Below are 20,677 nucleotides of genomic sequence, written 5' to 3' on the forward strand. Positions count from 1 at the left end.
TCCTGTTTCAGGCAGAGCCACAATTTAAAACAACAATCGAAACCTTTGACGGCGCTGAAACGAGACTGGACCAAAGAGGGGCCCCGTGCCTGTCAAAGGCAAACGCCGCCCTGCAGCCAAGACGCCATTTTGCTTGGGCAGCCACGAAGGAAGGCTTCAGGCAGCGAACCGAGACCCCCCAGGGCAGCAGCGCGGGAAGGGGCGGCGGCGGCACCCCCCGGCCCGCAGCCGCGGCCCCCCCCCCGGGCCGTGCCCACCTCGTCCTCCCGCCCTGCGCGGACACCTGCGCCCACCCCCGCGGCCAGCGCCGCCTCGCGCCCTCGGGGCCCCTCAGCCCGGGGGCAGGCGGGAAGCGTCGGGCCCCGCCTCAGCCTCCGCCGCGCGCCCAGAACGCGCCCAACGGCCGCTCCCGCCGGCCGAGCCCCCATTGGCTGCCCGGGCCGCGCCCTCCCGCCGCGGCCGGTAACGGCCGTTGGGCGGGTGGCGGCCGGCACGCGACATGGCGTCGTGTGCGGCGGCGGCGAAGGAGGAGGAGGGGGGGGACAGCGCCCCGGGGGAAGAAGGCGGAGGGGCCGCGCCGGCTGGCACCTCCCGTGAGGCGCGGCTGCGCTGGCCGCCGCCGCTCTCCGGCGGGAGCGACGAGCCCGGGGAAGCCGCCCCGTTGCCGGAGCAGTACCCGTCGCACCTGGGCGCCATGACCAGGGGCGATGTGGTGGAGCTGTACTGCGACGCGCTGCTGCGGGGCTGCAAGGTGAGGGGCGGGCGGGCGGGGGCCGTGCCGGCCGCCCCGGCGCACGGCTGTCCCCTGGGGCTGGTGCGCCTGGCAGTACGGTGAGGCCGGGAGGAGGCCTCGAGGGGAAGGAAGGGTGAGTAACGGGCAGTGAGAGCGGAAAGGTGAGCAAAGGGATGAAGCGGAGGCGGGGGGAAAGGGAATGAGCCCCAACGTTAGTGCGCTAAATAGCGCTCGTCCCGTTGGCGTTTGAGTTGCACGGAAGAGGGTTGTTACCTGTGATTCAGGGTCGACGCAAGATGCTTGCGTGCGCTGCTCTGCCTGCCACGGTAAACCGCCCGCTGTTTCGAGAAGTTGCATGTGTTAAAAATGGCCTGGTATCCTTAATCACGCTTTTCTCATCATGTGTCACATCTCCAGCTTACTTTGAAAAGGGAGAGAGAGCCCTTCTATTTGCTTGCAGATGATGATAAACCCTGCCTAGAAGAGGACTGTTCAGTCCGTTCTGCAGGAGTCAGTCATGCTGCCTTCCAGGGGCTGGAGTAACACTGCTTGGGCAGGGTTTGGCACATTAGGAAGTACCTGCCATTCTAAAAAAAGCTGTTATTTTGGCCGACAGTTGGGTGGCCCTTCTTAGAACCTGGAGACAGAATTAATCACTGTTTCCCAACTGTTCCCTTTGGAGAAAGTAATCATTTCCCTTCTTTGGGATTTATTCTACAATGGGATTCTTGGATAACCTTCGTAACCTATACGGTATCTTTGTTGAAATTGTTGTCTCCAGTAGCACAGGTTAACGTTTCCACATCGGGGAAAGGCATTTAGAACGTGGGATCCTGTACGGGACTCATCTGAAGCCCTCAACACAAAATGAGCAAGTGGGAGCCGTGTTGGCGTCACGCTAGGATGGGTGGCGGGACTTAAATGGTTAGTTCAGTGGTGAGGGAGGTGTCCCTCATCATTGCTGATGACACAGAAAAAAGCATCTATTTCTGAAGAGCAGGAGGCACCTAGCAAGAGTTAGCTTGCAGTCACTCCCGGTAAGGATTTTTCTAGATGTTCTGCATGGCTGGAAGGGCACAGCCACTGACATGGGAAATACCATTTCATACTCACTGTAAAGTCATTAATGTGCCATTAATGTGTTTTTGCCATGTATTTTGGGCATTTAGGGACTCATTAATGCTAGTTCTCTATAAACTGATTTGCATAATCAACAACAACAGGCAGATTTAACGTTCTTTTCTAGGTAAGATCCACAGATAAAGCTTTATTCTGAGAATTCTTACCAAATTTTGCAAAAGTCATAATAAAAACAAAAAAAAATTGATGAAGTATACTGGTAACAGCTATTATTGTTCACTTGAATTTCTTGAGCAATCAAAACTCAGTTTATATTGTAAAACAAAAGACTATAGCACCTAAGAAGGAAAAGGGAGGTGAGCTAATAGGCTGTTTCAAAGATATTCCTGCTGTTTCGAACGATACAGGAAGATTTCCACTCTTCACTACATGGACAGATAGCCAGCAGTCTCTTCTGTTGTTGTCCCAATCTGAATTGGAACATACTTTCAAATTGTGGTGCTGCATAGTGCCATAATCATTATTCCAAGTATGTTATCATTTCTGTATTTGTACATCATCACTTACTTCCTGGGCTTTCTCACATTTCCTGGCACTTGTGGAGTTTGAAATGCCCAGTAAATGGCTGTTTTGAAGAATTAATTAGTAGGAATGGCACAAAAAAACATGAACGTGCTTGTTAGGAATGTTCAGTCCTGGAGCAGTCAAGTCCAGAGGCAGAACCTCATCTTGAAACAGAAACATCTGGTTAATAAAACAACATACCAAAAGAAGATATGTATATACGTAGGCCAGCTAATGAGTAGTTTGGGAAGGCAGCTAGTGCACTAACTAGATACGCTAAGCCATAGAAACTGCAACTGTTTTCATGTTGCATTAAGGTGGTGATATATATCATCTGGATACAGATTTTTTTATCTTTTTGACTTTGTCCATTAACTTTTCTTAGATAACATGGGGGTAATGTAGATCTTTCATCTTTAATTTTTAAAATAGGCAGAGGATGCCGATGATGCACTGAGCAAATACCTTTTGGAAAAACTGAAGATGAAAGCAAACAACTGGCTTGGAATCTGGAAGACTAATCCAGAGCTTTTCTTTGTCAATTCAGAAGATTTAATTATACCCTCTGTTGGAATACTTGTTGAGGTAACTTTTCTGGTTGTCTCTTATCTTGAGCTCTGATGTACTTGATTCATGCAAGCTAATTTTAGAATCAGCAGGCTAATGACCTATATACTGTATTTAATATATAGCAGAATTTCACCCAGGGTCTCTTGCAGCGAAGGAAGTTGCCTTTCCGTGGGGTAAAAGGAGCATTACTAAGCAGAGCATGTTGTGATTAAAGGAGACTTTTTTTTTTTTTTTTCTTAGAAAGAAAACTAACCTTCTCTCTTAAGACTTACGTTAGGTAACTACTTTCAGCTCAAGATCGAGTTCTCAGTCTTCTTTTAGATAAGCTAAATTGGCTGAAGTCTTTTCATTAGACATATTTCAGCCTTGAATATTTTGTGATCTCTCGGAGCGTTCTCCAAATTTTTAACACTATAAAAATGCTAGACATGAAAATTGGATGTATTTTAGAAGTAAGTTTTCCATTACCATATGCAGAAATAATACGAGTGTTTTATACATATTGTGTCTTTGCAGCCACCATGCGTTCAGATCTTTTTGTTCACTTATCTATAGTGATTCTTAAGTCCTCCTTACAGATGGCTTTCTACACAGTCAGCTTTATAGCTCTGGCTTTGCTAAACTTTCTGACTACACTTTGCTAAACTGTTCTGACCAAGATCATTTACTGGGAGCGTCTTTAGAAGAACAAAATAAACCTCAGTCCATATTTAACTTTACAGTAACTCTTCCAACTTTGGTCTGTTTCTGAGAATTTCCATTCAGACTTTTTTGAAGATCACCTTCATAGAAACTGGACCTGGAAAGTTTCAATCTGAAAATGAAGCTTCATCAAAGTTGGAAGCAACTAAGACAAGTTATTTAGTGTGGAAAAGCTAAATAAGCTGTTTACATTGTCTAGACAACTTTGAATAAATGAGTCACAAGCAGTAGGTAAAATAACCATCCTTTGAAAATATAAATTCAGAAACCAGCATTTGGGATGCTGGTTCAGAAACCAGCTGTTACATATGCTTTTGTAGCCTACCTGTAGATACTGGTTACTATAGCTACCTGATGTAGCCATTATTTTTAAGGTATGCCTGCAAATGACTCCAATATTCTGCTAGGAAAGAATTACAAGAAGATAAGGTGCTATTCACACAGATGAATGTTTGTGCTTTCAGTTTAATATTGTAGACCATTTTTGTATGCGGAACTTTCAGAATTTGTTTTTTAAAAAAAAAAAAACTTTGAGTCAACTTGCAAGATCATACAAATACCCCTATTTAATGTAAAGAGATACGGATATATGGAGCCTTTTGTCTAATTTAGGTTACTTGGAAGCCACCTCGGAGTTCATCATCTCAGCTCAAAGCCTCTGTATCTGTTGCTGAACCATTTTCCTCTAATATTGCGAATATGCCAAGAGAATTGGTTGATAACATTTTGGAGGATTTGGACCATTGCGTACCTTTGCTGGAAGTGTACCCTGTAGAGGGACAGGACAATGCCGTATTTGAAATCGCTCAGGCTTTGGAAGTTGTGAGGTATTTAGCGTATTTTGCACTATTTTACCATTCACAGCTGATAGAACTTTAACTGAGGAGCTGTATCTCTAGCAGAAATATTGGAAAGGTTACTTTGTTTTGATAACAGTGTAAGATGAATCACAAAGAAAATGTGGATCTAAGATGTGGTAACACTGAAAATGCATTTGGAGAAAATCCACGTTGCATTTCTAGGAAACTTGTTTCACTGACTTGACCTAGCCTAGAAGTGTCAAACAGGTTCTCGTTCCCACGTCCTTGGCTCTACATAAACGTCCGGTATTTAGTCTCATCACTCAAGCAGCTCCCCCCTACCTTTTTCCTTTTACTTCAAGATTGTTCCTTTTTGTTTTATTTCTTTAAGTGCATGGCCTTTCTAGGGCTATAGCACTCCGTCTTGAGAGGTGACGTGACATTTTTGAACGTTTTTTGGTTAAAAGTGTCAGCTAAGCGCTATTACTATGGATTCCGTGACTCTCTTGACTGAGAACCACTTGGGGAGAAAAAGGGAATTGCAAAATTGGCTTTGTTCCCAGGGTTACTTTCAAAGTGACACTTATAAGTCAATGATTATCTACATTCTTCTCAAAGATTTTTTGGGGAAAAATTTTAAGATTGCATCGTTTAAAAACTTGATGAAGCAAATGCAGTCTAGAAGACTGAAAGATAAAACTCTTGTTCTGAGTTTTGAAAAATTTAGCTCTTGACTTTGTTCTGAGTTAGGGAATAAAAAGAAACCATAATCTCAACTCTCGAGAGTTTGAAAACAGGAAAATGTTTTTTCGTTTCATCTGTTGATTTGTTTTGCTTCATTTTTGGTGCCTCACTTACCCTTTGAATAAAGATTACAAAACAGCAGTCTAATTACTGAGAAGACTTTTCTCATAATGTTTTGACTTTTTTTTTTTTTTATTTTACATAATATTAGCTACTTGAAAAATCTGCAGAGCCTTAATTGCAGGTTAGGTGCTTGCAGTAATGCTGAGGGCCACATAAGCATGTAATTAGATGAACCCAGTGAACATGTGACTCCCAGCAGAGAATGGTAACAGTCATTTGCACAGTGTATTTTCAAGGTTGCACGGTTATTGCCAAAAGTGAGCCTGCAGGATCTCTTTACAAACAAATTCACTCAACCTTATTGCTTCCAAACCAACATAACATCACCTTTTTCAGCTTTGTTAGTAAGTTTAGCGTTGGTGGGTTGGTTGTTGCTGTGTACGGGGCTGTACCCTCTGAGAGGTGGGAACAAACAGATTATTACAGCTAGAATTTAGCTCTGATTCTTCCATTGATTGATGACTGCTTAAAAAGTATTGCCATCATCATTTGCATATGCAGATGAATATCTTTCTGCGTTATTTGTCCTAATTTACATTAAAGAGAACAGTCTGTGTTGCTCCTTCAACTTCTGTCTAATGTGCTAGCATTCATTTCTTCCTGTGGGTGCCAGATGCTTTGTGATCTGTTAGCACTGTAAGCTTGTGAACACAGAAGCTCCTATGAGAAATGAGAAAGCCCTTCCGAAGCAGACTTCTGTAACGGCTATGCTTCACAGTACCATGCTGCTTCACAATGCAGTACCGTCACATTAGAGATTCTCACAAAGTTGATTGATTGCCTCTCAAGTGCCAGCGCTTAGCATTGGCTCAAAGAGTTGGAGACTTTGTAGTGACCTCTTTGACAGGCACTTTTTCTGCTGAGTTGGCTTCTCCTTTTTTCTTTGATGCCACCAGGTAGGACTGAAATTATTTTAGAGTAGAAACCCGTACCACTTCACAAAAGCGTCCTTTCCAGGAAATATCACAGATATGATTAATATTAAATGCAGGAGATGTGAACCAGATTATACATCAAAGGAACCTTGCTATGAGGTTTAGCAATCAGTTTAAGCCTGTCTAACTGAGGCTGTCATTGAACAGCACAGTTCCGCCTTGTCCCAGCCGTATATTCCCATTGCTTCTGCTGTGTCTGCAACCTTATGGGTTGGGGAGCTAATCTAATTGAAAACTCACCGGAACCGTATTAGCAGAAAAGCGTGGCCAGAGTTCTCAGGCTATTCAGGAGCAGCAGCAATGGGCACACTTTGTCTTAAACTGACCATATAGCTCTATCTATTATGGAAGTTTCTTTCTTTCGTCCCAGTCACATATGTCTTCATATAATGTAGGAGCCAGTACTCCCTACTTCTTACTCGAGAAGAGCAAGTGAAAGTAGAAGGATGTCAACAGAGTTTCCTGTTCCACGTTCCTGCCGCATGGTGCACCTGCTGTATGCGCCGAGCTTTCTCAGCAAGATATCGCTGATGCTCTTCATTTCCCACTGCTTTCTGTCAGTTGTGGGAGGGCCGTTATTTGTGCAGGATGTAGTTGCTAGTCTCTTACTGCTGGGACACTGGTGTCTATTTTCTGTCTGTTCTTTTTGGTCAGTGTGGCATAACGCAGTCTGCTTTTTCGTAGCACTTGCTCATTTTCTTCTTTATCGGTGTAGTAGAGCAGCCCAGCTTTGATTGGCGCAGGCAGGCTAATAAAAGTGCACCACTCCTACTAGAGTGGTCTGGAAAAACTGGCTTCCACAGACAGAGGTGTGATTTTTCCCCCTCTTCCCCACCTCTCTATTCTTTTGTGGTAGACTGCTGCCTTGGCCAAATGTTGAGCTAGACCAAACTCTGTTCCAGAAGTTTTGTTGAGTTTCTGGCTATTCGTGCAAGCAGCCTGCCAGCTCCACTAGCCAATCTAAATGTCTGTACTAGCACTAAGGAATTTTATTGCAGCTGTAAAAGGTCATACAGTAAACACCGGTGCTACTGCTCATCTGTTTTCCCAACATCACTTGTCCTAAATGATCCACATAATTCGGGTGTGTGTGCTGTATGTATGTGTGGGTGGGTGTTTTAAAGCTCTCCCCTGTCTCTTCAAGATTTAGGTTACAAACTAGAGAATCGCAAAAATTAGTTCATTAATTTGGGGTTGTCCTATCTGTTTTGAGACTGTTAGCTCAAATGAGATAGGTCTCAGACCTACGGCTCTTGCAATAAACATTTGGCCTTTCACGCATAAATCTACACATGCTCTGGGATTTTTTGTTTGTTTTCTTTTGTTTTTGTTTTTTTAAAGGTGGGGGCATTCCAAGAGATTCTGATTAAATCCTCATAGAATTGTTGGATAACTCAAAATCTAATGTTTCGCAAACAAAGATTTACTATAACGCTCATAATTCAGCTTCTCCTAAGAAGAGACCCAAACTGTTTTGATTATTACGGTTAGCTTTCATATTATGAGTTGAGTAGCCGTTTCCTTCTGCTTCTGTCATTGTTTTTGCAATGGCTTAAGGTTTTCTAATTCCCTTAAGCTTTATCTCTGTGGGGATGTTATCAGGCGATTACCTGAAACATCAGCATCCTAATCTCAAAATCTTTTTGAGAGAGGGAGTTTTGCTTATTTTGCATGCTATCAGTTATATTCTGCAGAAAACCAGGTAAAGTTTATTGTCTTCAAGTGCTTCCTACTCTTCCCCTTCCCCCCCCCCCACCACTGTAGATGATAGTTAAGCCAGAATTTTATCTCACCTGATTACATTATTTGCAATCCTTCTGATATTAGGAAAATTATTTTAGAATTTCTCGCTTTTTTTTAAACCCCTAAAAGGATCAACATAGGCATTGATCAGCCATGAAACAGTTCCATTATGTCCCCCACAAAGAATTCTGGGATTGCCTAGCAGATCTTGTTTTCATGTCAGCTGTATTTTCATGTGCTATATAACATGTGAATATGTAAAAGAAAACTGTCCTCCTAGAGTTGTCTAATCTTCATGGGGAGCAGAATTTATCTTTTGCTGTCTTCTTTTGTGACATTGTCTGGGGAGATAGGTTAAGTTCACAGCAATATGTTTTGAAGCTAGTGGGAAAGCATTTGGGGGTTGTATTTCTTTCCTTGTATCTTACACGCACGCTTCACCCCAAAGATGTTTCTGGTATTGGAAGGTGAATAGTAATCCACTGGATGTGTGTTATGAACTCCATGCCCATTTCCATGAAAAACAGTTTGGTTAGTACTCTTACCCTTTTTGACAGCCATATAAATTTACAAATACGCCATGGAAACTTTCTCTTTCTAGGTACTTGAAGTTGGCAAAAGAGAAATAGAGATGTAGAATTAAGCAGGTTTTTCTTGCAGGAAACTAGATTGCAGTGTTTTTTATATATATATATGTAGAGTCCTGGTTTTGTGGTTTGAGAATATTTCGGTGGAAAGTTATGACTAGTTTCTCAGAAGGAAAAAAATAAAAAGTCCTCCTGCTCTCTACTGCTGCTGTATCCACTGACATATTGTCATGTGAATATACTCTACAGATTCTTCTACGATTTCATTTGGAGGGACTGGGATGGTGATGAAAGTTGTGAGACGTACTCAGCTCTGGTAGAAGAGAGAATTAACCTGTAAGTATCTTATCAAAAGAAAAAAAAATGTCCAGAGTTCTTGTTGTAAAGCGTTCTTCCTCTTGTTTACTTCTTGCTTTTTAAAGTTGGTGTGATATTCAGAACGGAACTATTCCTGCTCCAGTGGGTCACCGTTTCAAAAAACATCTGGAAAAGTATAAAATCTTGCGTTTGGAATTGATTCAGTATCAAAGTAACATTGAAGAAGAACCCACAGAAGAAGAAGTTGTTGAGTGTTGGAAAAAGTACTATGAACTAGTAATGCTGTGTGGATTGCTGAAGATATGGGAGGACCTACGTCTCAGGTAACGCTTCTAGGTTATTAGCTACTTGCAAATTCCAAACAAAACCTATTCCAAGGTGTGGTTGTTGCCTGTTATCTTCGAAAAGCTGTTTTTTTTAACAAGTGCTGTGGTTATAAATTAGAAAATTTAAAAGTTTCATACTTGTTGTTTGTGGCATTATGACACAGAAGTAAAGCATGATGCTATTGCCCTTTCTTGTACAGCTACTGTAACGTTTAGGTAAACGTGTAGGTAACGTTTAAGTCTCTAGTATCTCCTCTCTTGTTGGAGTAAGGACTGGAGTATTCTCATCAATTGGCAGGTTCAGAACTATACTACGTTTCAAGAGAGCGTGTGTGTATGGATTCGCACTACGTAAATAAGCAAAATTAAATGAGGTTAAGATTGCAAACTCAACCGTTTAAAAACGTCACAATTCTAGGGAAGTGCAACTGCCATATTGCATTGCAGTAGTCCTGATCAGGCATGATCACATGCTATTTTTGAACCTCCTCCTAAGGAAGCAACTCCTGGGACTGTCTGTCCATCACTCTTCTTCATGTACTACTGAAATTGATGTCAGATTTCAGTAAAACTTGCTCAAGGGCTGAGCTTCACAGGTAGGTAGGTTTCCATGAGTTTAAACAGTGAAAACAGGCAGATAACTAGACATAGTGAGCTTGCATACTTTAAAGGTGTGAAATTCAATACATCTGAAAATGCAGTTCCAGAGCAAACCATGTTTCATTGGTTCTGGTGTCCGTAAAACAGTTACATTTTTGAATTGGACCTCTGCTTTTTTTAATGCAGAGGCTGAGTGGCACTAACTCTGTGCACGGTTGATTTATTAACAAATGCTCATTTAATCTGTCTTATTATAAATAAGGGTATACACTCCATCCATCACTAAGTAGATTTCACGTTTTTAGCATGGTCTTTTAATAGTGTTTGGATGACAGTATGTTGGTTCATCATGAAAAATAATGAATGAATTATTCCAGCGTTCCTAGGGAGCAGAGTGCTATTGTCACCATTTTAGAAGTAAGGATTAAGATCAAAATTGTTTGATGGAGGGGGGGGCTGGGGGGAGATTGCTTTGGGTTGTATACTTGGGAAGCCAGGAGCCTGTTTTCCAGGCTATTTAGCAATTTGTAACTACTTTGAAACCGTAGTTTTCATTGCCTGCGTATCCATGGGCCAATTTGCAGATGCCTTAAACATAGCACACAGAGTATAAAGGGTGTACAAATAATACGTGAAACTGGATTAAATCATCTGTCTAGAATTACATAGAAAATCTGGCAGAATCAGAGGGAAAATTCTTTTTTCTCATGTACCATATAAATCCCTTAATTGTGACTCGAGTGATCATGTACCAGAAGCAGTCACGACCAGAAATACTTTATATCTTAGGAGGAGTGGTGGGGCAGAAGCACAGTGGGCAAAAAAAATTCCCTTTGGTATCGGGTACAGTATAATAAAGAGTAAAAAATTTTACTTTGTATTATAATATATCCTTGCATTTTTAGATAACATTCTCCATTTTAATTCTAACTTTTATATGCATGGTCTTTGGCTGTCCTGAGACTATTGAGCTCCGATCAGCACCTGGTATTTACAGATTCTTTCGTCCTCTCCAGTTTCTTATATTCATCTTCAGATAATCTTCTGTTGGATTAGCAGAACTTTTAACGTCACATTCTATCCTTCCACCTAGCACAGATGCTTATATTGTACTAGCAAAGCTTGTACTTCAAACACTGCCAGATTTATGAGTCACTGAAAGATTAAAAAAAAAAAAAGTTTATAACACTGGCTTGGATAATACTGCATCACTGGGAATTTCTCCCAGTTTTCTGCTCTAAGAGTATCCTGTAGGTCATGCTTATACAGTACCCGCATCAAGAGTTTGGATGATACTAAAGCCTCAAATTCTTTCTCACCGCGAAATTCCAGAACTGATCAGGCCTGCAAAGGGATGGGATAAAAGGTGAAGGATAAGTATATACGTATATATATGTAGAAGGATAAGTATATAAGTAAATACATGTAGAAAACACCTTCAGAAATGCCACTTATTGGAAGCTTTGTCCACGCAATGAACGAAACAGCACTGCTATGTAAAAAGCATATAATTATCATAAATCCACCTCCCTGTCTGCAGTAACTTCAGAATCTATAGACCAACTGCATATCTGTCATTGGGCTGACAGTATCTCTTAGCAGTGGAACAGTTGTATATTGGCCTGCTGCTAGATGTGACGGAAAGACAGAAGGTTATTGGATTTCACAGCTACTATCTAGAGTGCAAAGTATGCTACAACTTGGGAATCACTGATTTGGCTGCAAGTTGTGAAAAGCAGACTGTACCAGTGACTGAAGATCAGTGTCTTGAAATGTATTAATTAACAGTCATTTTGGCATAGTAAATAGATTATGTAGTCAAAAAAAAAAACCCTGAAATGTTGGTTTAAGTTACAGGATGCTTAAATTTCATCAAAGCAGTTTTGGCCCTGTCTGTATTAGTCTGTCTACCAAAAGTTATAAGAGTGGCTGCATGAGAATAAATAGCACTGTTTAGAATTCAGCGGTTCTTTTCAAATGTGAGTCAAAGCCCAGAACCTTAACATTTAGCCAATCTAAAGTTTATTTTGAGGATTTGGGTGTGTCACATAGGTGGTTTTGAGTGGTAAATGATTTTGGCCTAAACAAAATGGAAATACTGAAGATGGTGCTTTTTTTTTTTTTTTTTTTTAAAATTCTCAGTGCCGTGAGTTTTTTGTGAAGCTGAACGTTCCTGGTATCCCTGTCGTTGAGGATATTGCATGGACTTATATACACGCCCCTCTTCAATGCAGTAATAGATTTAGCATAACTTTAAGTCATTGTTCACATGCGTTGGAAATACTTTGCTTAAAATTTAACTGTAGTGCACAGATTTCTTCTAAATTTCAGAGCCCATGGACCTCTGACCCCAAGGATACTAAGGCGCAGGAAAGGGTACAGAGATGATGGGAAGACTGTAACTCATACTGTAGCTAAAGCAATGACAGCTGAAATGGTAAGGGGAACTTTTTCCTTATTCAAACTGTGTATGAGTGAGAAAAACTATGCAAAACAAAGCCAAGATCAATTGACACAGGAGACATGACTACCTCCTAGTAGGATTATTCACGGAGACCTTTGTTCCTTTCAGGTATGACCGTGAAAGCATCTTCTAATCAGCAGTAATGGAATTCGCATATATATATAAATACATAGTTCATGAACAGTATCCACTGGCAGAGTTATTCTCATGAATAACTTAGGGTGACTGCATCCTCAGTTCTGTTATTGTGCAAAAGCATTCTCTGCAAATCAGTTAAAGCAGATATTTATTGCTGAGTTTTGTGGATAGGTAGGCTAACTTATTTTTCCCCTTGTCATAAAAGGTGAGTGAAGAAGAGAAGTTTGAATAGCTTTCTACTTTACCTACCCATCCCTCAGATCTATCCAGGGCACTTAAGTAGCCCCTGCTGTGATTCTGTAAGTGAGATACTGTTCTTGCTGGTAAAAGTCTATAATGACTTCTCTTTGATGTAAGGCAGAGCTGTATGCTTGGGGGTGAAAGATCCGCTTCACTAAGCGATCGCTGGAAGCATTGCCGTAGCCTACTTATGTAGGCATTATATGGCAATCAAATACGGGTAAGTCCTTGAATGATTTCAGGACCCAGCTCCAGGAGGCCTAAAGACGACCGTTTACTTTCCTATCACTATTGGGTCTTTGGGTCTTAGGAATGTTTTGCCTTTCCTTTTTTTCCTACTGGATTGGTATTCATCTGCAGAAGGGAACACCTAAGGAATCTAAGTCTCCTGAAATGAATATTTTTTTCACATAGATAGGACTGGATCTTTAACCTTTTGTTTTGCATTCCTTAGGTGAGAATTTTGGGCCAAGGATGGTGGCAGTTGGCACAGAGCTCTTTCATCAAACAGATTGTTCCTTGTGTTCACTGTGGCTGAGAAATTTTATTTTCTTGCAGAGTGTAGGACCTTGGGAAAAGAGCTGATGCAGTTGAGACAACTTTCATTCCCCTGCCTGCACCCCTCCACCCCCAAAAGCTGGTTACATTGAGCAACTAATTCCTTCGGTAGAAATTAAGAGCAACAGTGAGGAATTACACACCAGACGCTGACTTTTTCAGTATAATCCTCCGAATGTTCTGGGGGGAAACTCAGGATTCCATTTCCAAAACAAGAGTTCTCCTGTCTAAAACGCGCTTCACAAAAGCGAGCGAGTGTAAGAAACAGAGTGGCGCAGAAGATTTTTAAATTGCTCTGAAATTTGAAACTTTTACTTTTTTTTTTTTTTTTTTAATTTGCTCAAATCTAGGAAGTGGTGCTCTCTCTTTCCTGTACAGGTTAAGGATTTTTCTATGGACACTCCACTTCAGCATCATGAGAGTTTGAACATGGCTTTAGCAAGCTGTTACAGTGGAGACACCGTGGTTGTTTTCCCAGGAGAATATAAGGCTGTAAACTTATCCATGTTAACTGAAGACATTGTTATTAGAGGTTCGTAGTGTGTTCGTCTATAATCTACCTCTGTCTTTATGAACTGTAGCTCTAAAGCAGTCCTGATTAGCGACTCTTAGTAAAAGGTTAGGGAAAATACGCTTACCAGAGCTTTTAACTGGATTAAAAACGTCCAGTGTGAAAATAAATGGCAGGGTATGATTAGTTGGTTATTAGCAGAAGAAAAATATTGTGCAACTTGAATACGGCCAAACAGGAATTCAGTGAAAAATCAGTTCAGTAGTCTTTAATAGCTAACAAACCAGTAATCTTTGAGAAAGGGTAGGTTCTCCTCATCCCTGTTGATAGGTGGACACAGAAAATTTGCATGCATTTGTTTTGTTTTTCATGGCAGACTAGGAGATAGATTTTTTTTTTCTTAAAGCAGCATAAATTAAACACAAATAATAGCACCTCTAAAATAAGCACGCCATTGTCCTTGATGTCTCTTGAAAGGAGTGGAGTTTTTCTTGTTTGTTTGTTTCCAAGAAGAACGTCAATGTCAGCGCTGCATTTAACCGTACTATATGGTGATAGGCTTAATTAGAAGTTAGCACCAACACACTTTCCAGGCATGATCAGTAAATCACATCTTACAAATGTAAAGCCTGCATGCACTGATTATTTAAAAACATACATTTACTTGGATACATTTCCTTTTTCAGGCTGATGCCTTCATCGTCATATGATCTTGCATCTTGCAAAGTATGACATCAGCTTCTGAGTTTTTATTTTATACTTTATCAATTTTTTTTCTGCCTGTTGGCATCATGAAAAATGATGCAAAAATGCTCCTTCGGTTCTGCTGTGGCTTTTCTTAACGTGCATTACCTCCAGGTGATAATGTTTACTGAAATACTTGTTAACGCTGGTCATTCTGTGACATGATGGTTTGTGCTCACTGGTACAACAAAGTTCCCAGTGATGGTACAGATAGAGGAAACTGAGGCCACTTCTTGCATTTCAGTCTTACCCCCTCCCCACCATTTTCCGTGCATGATCTTCACTGAGGCCAGCAGCTGCCTGAGACAGCAAATGCTAAGGCAGTAGCTGGTTCTTCTTATTGCATGACTTCTGCATCCCTGTGCAAGCAACTTGCATGATAGGCCTTGGAAAAACTCATGCCTCACACAAAGCTGCTGGTGCGGATTTTTATTCAGTACCTGCTTATTTATTTCATGGATGGTTTAATGCAGCTTCCTGTTACTGCTCAGAACAAGGCAACGTTGAAAATTTTTCAGAGCTCTCGAGCGTTAGGAGAAAATCACCAGGAGGCGAGGGAGCAGGCAGTGACGCGTCAGTCTGACATTCATTGCTTAGAACTTCCGTTAATTTGCTTATTTTCCCATTCCTGGAACTCCTGGGGTCGTCTTTTCTCCTCCCAGCTCTCCAGCTTTGCTTTGTTGCAGGTACCTGAACGTAAACTGTTAATGTTTGTAAATACCCACTTTTTTTTCACTCAAAGGAGTTCTTGAACGAGGCAATAAAAAAAAAAAAGAAGTAAGTGAAGGCCTGGGGTGCCTGGCGTGGGGGCCTGGGTGCACCTATGAAGTGTGCCTTCTTGCTGCATACAGCAGGGCCATACACTGAGTTGACAGATGATGTTTCAGAATTAGAACTACTCTTCCTCACTCTGCTGAGAAAGTGCTTTTAGGCAGCCATTTTTCAGATCCCTTCTCTTGCCGATGCTCAGGGTGAGCAGACATGTTACAGAGTAGCAGTGTTCACCTCTTCATCTTTTTTTGTAGTTTTTAAACTCTTACTGCCTCTCTTTTTAGAGAGAGCTAAGACATCGCTATCTTGCACGTTAAGCCACTCACCTTGATAAAAATCATATCTGTGACATTAGGTTTTCCCTAGTATTCCTCACCACACTTTTAATGTGGAAGCAGGAAAAGAGATCACTTAACTAACTGCAATGTTAATTTGGTTGATGCTCTCAGGAACAGATCAGGCAAAATAAATATTATGTGCACACGTTGAACGCTTGCACTGCAGATCAAGAACAAATAGTTCTAAATAATTCCATTGGGAGAATCTTTCTATAAAGATAACTGTTTATGAGAAAAGATTTTCTTTCACGAGGAAACGTTGGGGGTAGCTGTGAAGTTTCCTGGAGATGGTTCTCTTGAGCTGCATGGGAGACCATGAATGCTGATGCTACAAACGACCTTAGTGTTCTTCTAACCTTTCTTTAAGTAAGGATCCATAGAGTAGTTCTTGTGAATGCCTCTCCGTCGGTGGAAAGCTGCCTACAGCTGAAGAAGGTTTTTCAGTTCTCATACTGGGCTACATCATGTAAAGTGCCATGTGAGTGAGTACTTGCCTGTAAATTTACTGTAACAGCACGCTAAAAGGTGGACACGCAGATTTCGTCTGTGACTGACTCCAGCAGGCTGTGCACAAGAGACAGGCCACTCAAAGACAATAGTTGACATGTATTCTCTCTTCAGTGCAGCAGTGCTTATACCCACGCCCTTGTGTTCCGATTGTCAGGCTTTTGAAACTTACAGTTTACATGAACAGCATTAGTGCTTTCCATTTAATGCAGCATGGCGCATACAATCAGGCATGCAAGCATGGGGTCCAGTAGAAGACATTAAGCTTTAAAGTATTTGGTTTAACTGCAATTTGTAATTTGTTGGTAGCATCTTTAATAATTACATGAGACATTTTAAAACAAGCAAGATAAAAATTTAAGACGCCCACTGACAAATACGTTCTCCTTCATATAATTGTTTTGATACCGCTATACTCTTTTTCCATCAGGAACTGGAAAACCAGAAGAAACCATGATTATTTCAGAACCAACTCACGAGAGTTTCGTTGTATCCAAAGCCCGAGATATAAAACTAACGCACCTTACGCTGGTACAGCAGGGGACAGTCGATGGTATCGTGGTTGTTGAATCTGGCCACATGACTTTAGCAAATTGCGTATTAAGGTGTGAAGGAACTGGAGTCTGTGTGCTTACTGGGGCTTCTCTGACTATCACAGACAGTGAGATTACTGGAGCTCAGGTACTTCATTCTTGAATTTTGAATAATTAAATTTGTTGTACAAGAAATGTGAATGTTTCAACAAGCTGCCTTTTTGAAACAAAGGACCGATCAGTTTACTGACCGAGTAAACTCATTTCAAGCTCAGATGTGAAAACGTACATGTCATTTCAATGGCTAATTTTCAGTTCTCTGTAGCGAGGCTGTTTAAGCTCTTCATTAGCATGTCAATCCTTGTTTAGACTGCTGTATTCATTTCTAGCAAGAGGAAGCGTTGGCAAAGATTATTGCTTTCCTGCTTAACTTGCCCTAACAGACTACATGTTCAAAAACAGCCGGAATAGCGTAAAGCAGTATTTCCATGCTTGACACTTTTATCTAGGCACTGGAGTTTTAAATTATCTCCTGAACTGTAGTTTTTAGATGCTAAGTAGTCAGTGTCACCTTCTCCCTTTGCAGCCTGCAATCTGAGCAGTTCTCAGAACTGTGCCCTTAAAAGTTCTGTTCCTCGACAGCAACTTGCAATGTAGGAATAGGACCTACAGAACTTCAGAATTTCCCTTGGCTGTACTCTGCGTAACTTCTTTTTTTTTTTTCCCCTCAACAGTCCTTACAAGCAACATTAAATTGGATTTAATCTGTTTTAACGAACAGGGTGCTGGTGTTGAGCTGTACCCAGGGAGCACAGCCATCTTAGAAGGTAACAAAATTCATCACTGCAATAATATCAGAACCAGTGAGACCTCACATCGTAGCCTGGGCGGCATTAATATTAAGGTAACAATTTATGGTCTTTTACTAGTGATAGTAGATGCTAGCTTTACAGTTGCAATTTAGAATCATTTTTGTAAGTAGTCCTGAGAAACATCAAGTTTGGTCTAAAAAGGGTATTTCTTTAGCTAGGTCCGAATATTCACGTACCCCAGTAAAAGTATTTTCAGCCAATTTCATAGAACATTGTACACGTACTTGAAAAATCCCTGGTATCCTATTCTGCCTCCTCAAACTTACCAAATTAGACACAGGGAAAAGCAAGTGATAGTTATGCAGCTGAAAGCAAACTGCAGCAAAGGGCCTGCTCAGAACAACAAAACCTTAACTGGAATAGCAGGACATAATCCAGAGCTGCTGTCCGGCTGTTCTCTTGAAGACTAGCAACAACTAGAAGGGGAAATTGGAAAGCTTTAACAGATGTTAGATCATATTCAAGACTTGCAGGCGTCTATTAGTGAAGTTTTTTAATTGCAGGCAATTAGTGAAGTTACTAATTGCATTCTTTACAACCACTGAATAGTGCATAGTTCCAGCTTTGCAGTAGTAATTAGTAGTAAAATGACGTTCGAAGGGCAAAGCAAGTGTCTGGATGTAATAGATACGGAAAGAGAACATGGCTAACACTCAATGCATCTTTCACTGTCCATCCCTTTCGATTCCCTAATAGGTTGTTCCTGTCCCCAAACTTAAGATGAAAAATAATCACATTTTTAGTAACAGTGGCCATGGAGTCACCATTCTTCAGCCTACGCAGACATCTACATCAGCAGAAGGGATTGTGGAATTTACTGCATCAGGTGATGCAGAAGAAGATGCACTTTCCAAATTAATTCAAGATTTACGTTTGGAGATGAATACTAATACACTTGGTGACATCAAAGATATCGCTGTAATTCATAGCTAGACATCTAAGCATCAAGTGGCATTTGGCTTTAACAATTTTGATTAAAGAAACAAGTGTTGCACATTTACCTAGCGTTTAAGAACTCTTCGTTAGGAACGTACAAAATTTTGGACATGCTTTAAACTTTACGCAGCCACCACAGCCTCCTCCTCCCCCCTGGTAAGTGGAGCTCTTTTAACTGCGACTCCAGTGGAATAAGCACTCCCGCCAGAATAGTGGTGGGGAGGGCAGGGTTTGGACTGTTTGGTTCTAACCTCATCAGGCTCGGTAACATAACTATTACACGGTTCAGTACAGAGCTGTGCCCACAACCATCTTATTGCGTTCTCCTGTGATGCTGAGGCCTTGTAGCACAAAGCGTGCATGCAGAGACAGGACCTTCCTCCTCCTCTGTCAGGCCAGCCCAGCTGTTTTTGTGGCCATGCTAGCAAATGGTAAGGCAGCCAGTCCAGTTTGGGCAAAAAAAAAAAAAAAAAAAAAAAGCCCACACGTATGTAGTTCAGGCTGGAGCACCTTCCTGATCTTGTTCGAACGCTTGTCCCTGCACAACAGTAAAAACAGCCAGCCTGACCGTAGAAAACCCGAGAGTAATCTGTACCTGCTGTTACCTGGTGCCAACCAGCCCTGCTCCAGGGCACTTCCTAGGTGCTATTTTGATAGCTGAGGGAAAAAAAGCCTCGTTGGAAGGCTTTCCCCCCATCCCCCTCTGTATACTTTGGTAAGCACAAGTCAGCCAGTAGAGCTTTGAATGTCTCAAATCTTCAAGCTACAGTTTCAGTGACTTTTAATTAAAGAATAAGTGTCTTTCACATACATTTGGAAGAATGAAGCGTGAATAGTTTGGAGTAGCAACGTAAATGAATACTGACTTTGAGGAACAGCACAGTTCCCGCCTTGGGGATCACTTCAGATTCTGCACACATTAGCAGCATCACCTCAGTCCTGCAGAAAGGTAGTCTAGGTTCCCGTGTTATCTGTATGAGAGCAAGAGCTAGCTCTTCAGCTGCTGTGCCATGAAAAGTTACACAGCAAGCACTAGGCCAGTGGCTGGCTGTGAAGGAACCAAGCGCTGCCTGCCACAGACAGAAAACTACTGCAGCAAGGCTTCTTGCAGTTTATTGGAGAACAAACAAACAAACCGAACAAAACCCAGCACTGAGTTCACAGTCTGTAATTTGAAATTTGTTTGGCAGAGAACGGGTTTAAGCTATGAAGAGGTTTCCTCAGAATGCCTCCTGCTGCCTGCAGCCAAACCACTCTTACAACAGATGGGTTTAAAATCTAAATCCAAATACATTTTATACCCTGTATAACCCAAATGCAAATATAGCATACAAGTCTTGAAAACCAAACACTTTATTAAGAACAAAATAACACAAGGTGTGGTAAATTCCCTAACAAGGGGACAGTATTGTACAGAGCTGTACTAGTTCTAAGCAACTGAAACGGCAAACAGACTGGTAACGGCAAGAAAGGAAAGGAGAAGACGTAAGCGCTTTTGTTGGAGTGGGAAGACTTCACTGAACTGCCACAACTACCATCCGCCCCTCCCCGCGTCCCCATAGCCCCCTCTGTACCCACCGCCTGCTCCTCGATACCCTCCCCCTCCTCTATATCCCCCTCCACCGCCATAACCTCCCCCCAGGCTCCCTTGGTATCCTCTTCCCCCCGAGCCCCCGCGGTAGGAGCTGTAGCCACCGTACCCTCCACCTCTGTAGCCGGAGCCACGCTGGTAACCTCCCCAGCCGCCGCAGCCGCCTCCATTGTTGTAGCGAGCCATTTTCGGGGGGCGAGGACCATCTCCAAATCTGGAGAAGAGAAGCATCATATGTTTGACGTGACATAACCGATTCCAATCTTTTTGTAAAAACCCAGGAATAATGAATTTCCAAGAGGCCCAGTTAATATGCCCCTATTTTCTGTTTACTCAGTCATACTTGCAGGATGCACTTTTGCCCCCCTTCACTTCAGTAAAGAACAGCCAGAAACCGCCTAAAGTGCCACCTGAGCAGATCCCCTCAGCCAGGTCTACATGCGGGAGCAAGTTTTCCCCTCAATCCAGCTTCTCCAGGTCTCACAGACGAGTAGGGAGCCCAGGCCCTATATCTGTATGAGCGCAGCGATCTTCATTTTGCTCCTCACACATCAGTGAGGTACGTATCTAAGCTGCATCTTTGTTTTGATCTTTTTACTAACAGCTCACAGATGTGTTCATTTTTCTTTGCCTCAGAAATAAAATGTGA

At 41.9% G+C, this 20,677-nt stretch overlaps 2 protein-coding genes across 5 annotated transcripts in view; one reads left to right on the plus strand and one right to left on the minus strand.

Moving 5' to 3' along the window:
* The first annotated feature begins 626 nt into the window (after positions 1–626).
* SHCBP1L (SHC binding and spindle associated 1 like) lies at positions 627–18,501 on the plus strand. The gene is made up of 10 exons (XM_068951715.1): positions 627–751; positions 2,810–2,962; positions 4,262–4,476; positions 8,831–8,917; positions 9,004–9,222; positions 12,157–12,262; positions 13,604–13,757; positions 16,527–16,777; positions 17,411–17,533; positions 18,198–18,501. The coding sequence occupies exons 1-10, from the start codon at positions 695–697 to the stop codon at positions 18,432–18,434; spliced, it is 1,602 nt and encodes a 533-aa protein (XP_068807816.1). The 5' UTR covers positions 627–694; the 3' UTR covers positions 18,435–18,501.
* A 1,271-nt stretch (positions 18,502–19,772) lies between these two features.
* DHX9 (DExH-box helicase 9) overlaps positions 19,773–20,677 on the minus strand; it is a 30,091-nt gene continuing 29,186 nt past the window's right edge. For 2 of the 4 annotated variants that reach the window (XM_068951720.1, XM_068951717.1), the window contains exons 27-28: positions 20,138–20,242; positions 19,773–19,891 (exon numbers count right to left, since the gene is read on the minus strand). In XM_068951720.1, the coding sequence (XP_068807821.1) occupies positions 19,867–19,891; positions 20,138–20,242 (130 nt within the window). In that variant the 3' untranslated portion in view covers positions 19,773–19,866. Of the gene's footprint in view, positions 20,243–20,677 lie in introns of all 4 variants that reach the window. The other 2 variants (XM_068951716.1, XM_068951718.1) reach the window with 1 other exon arrangement.

The sequence above is a fragment of the Struthio camelus genome, chromosome 8 (genome assembly GCF_040807025.1).
Source record: "Struthio camelus isolate bStrCam1 chromosome 8, bStrCam1.hap1, whole genome shotgun sequence".
NCBI classification, from domain to species: domain Eukaryota; kingdom Metazoa; phylum Chordata; class Aves; order Struthioniformes; family Struthionidae; genus Struthio; species Struthio camelus.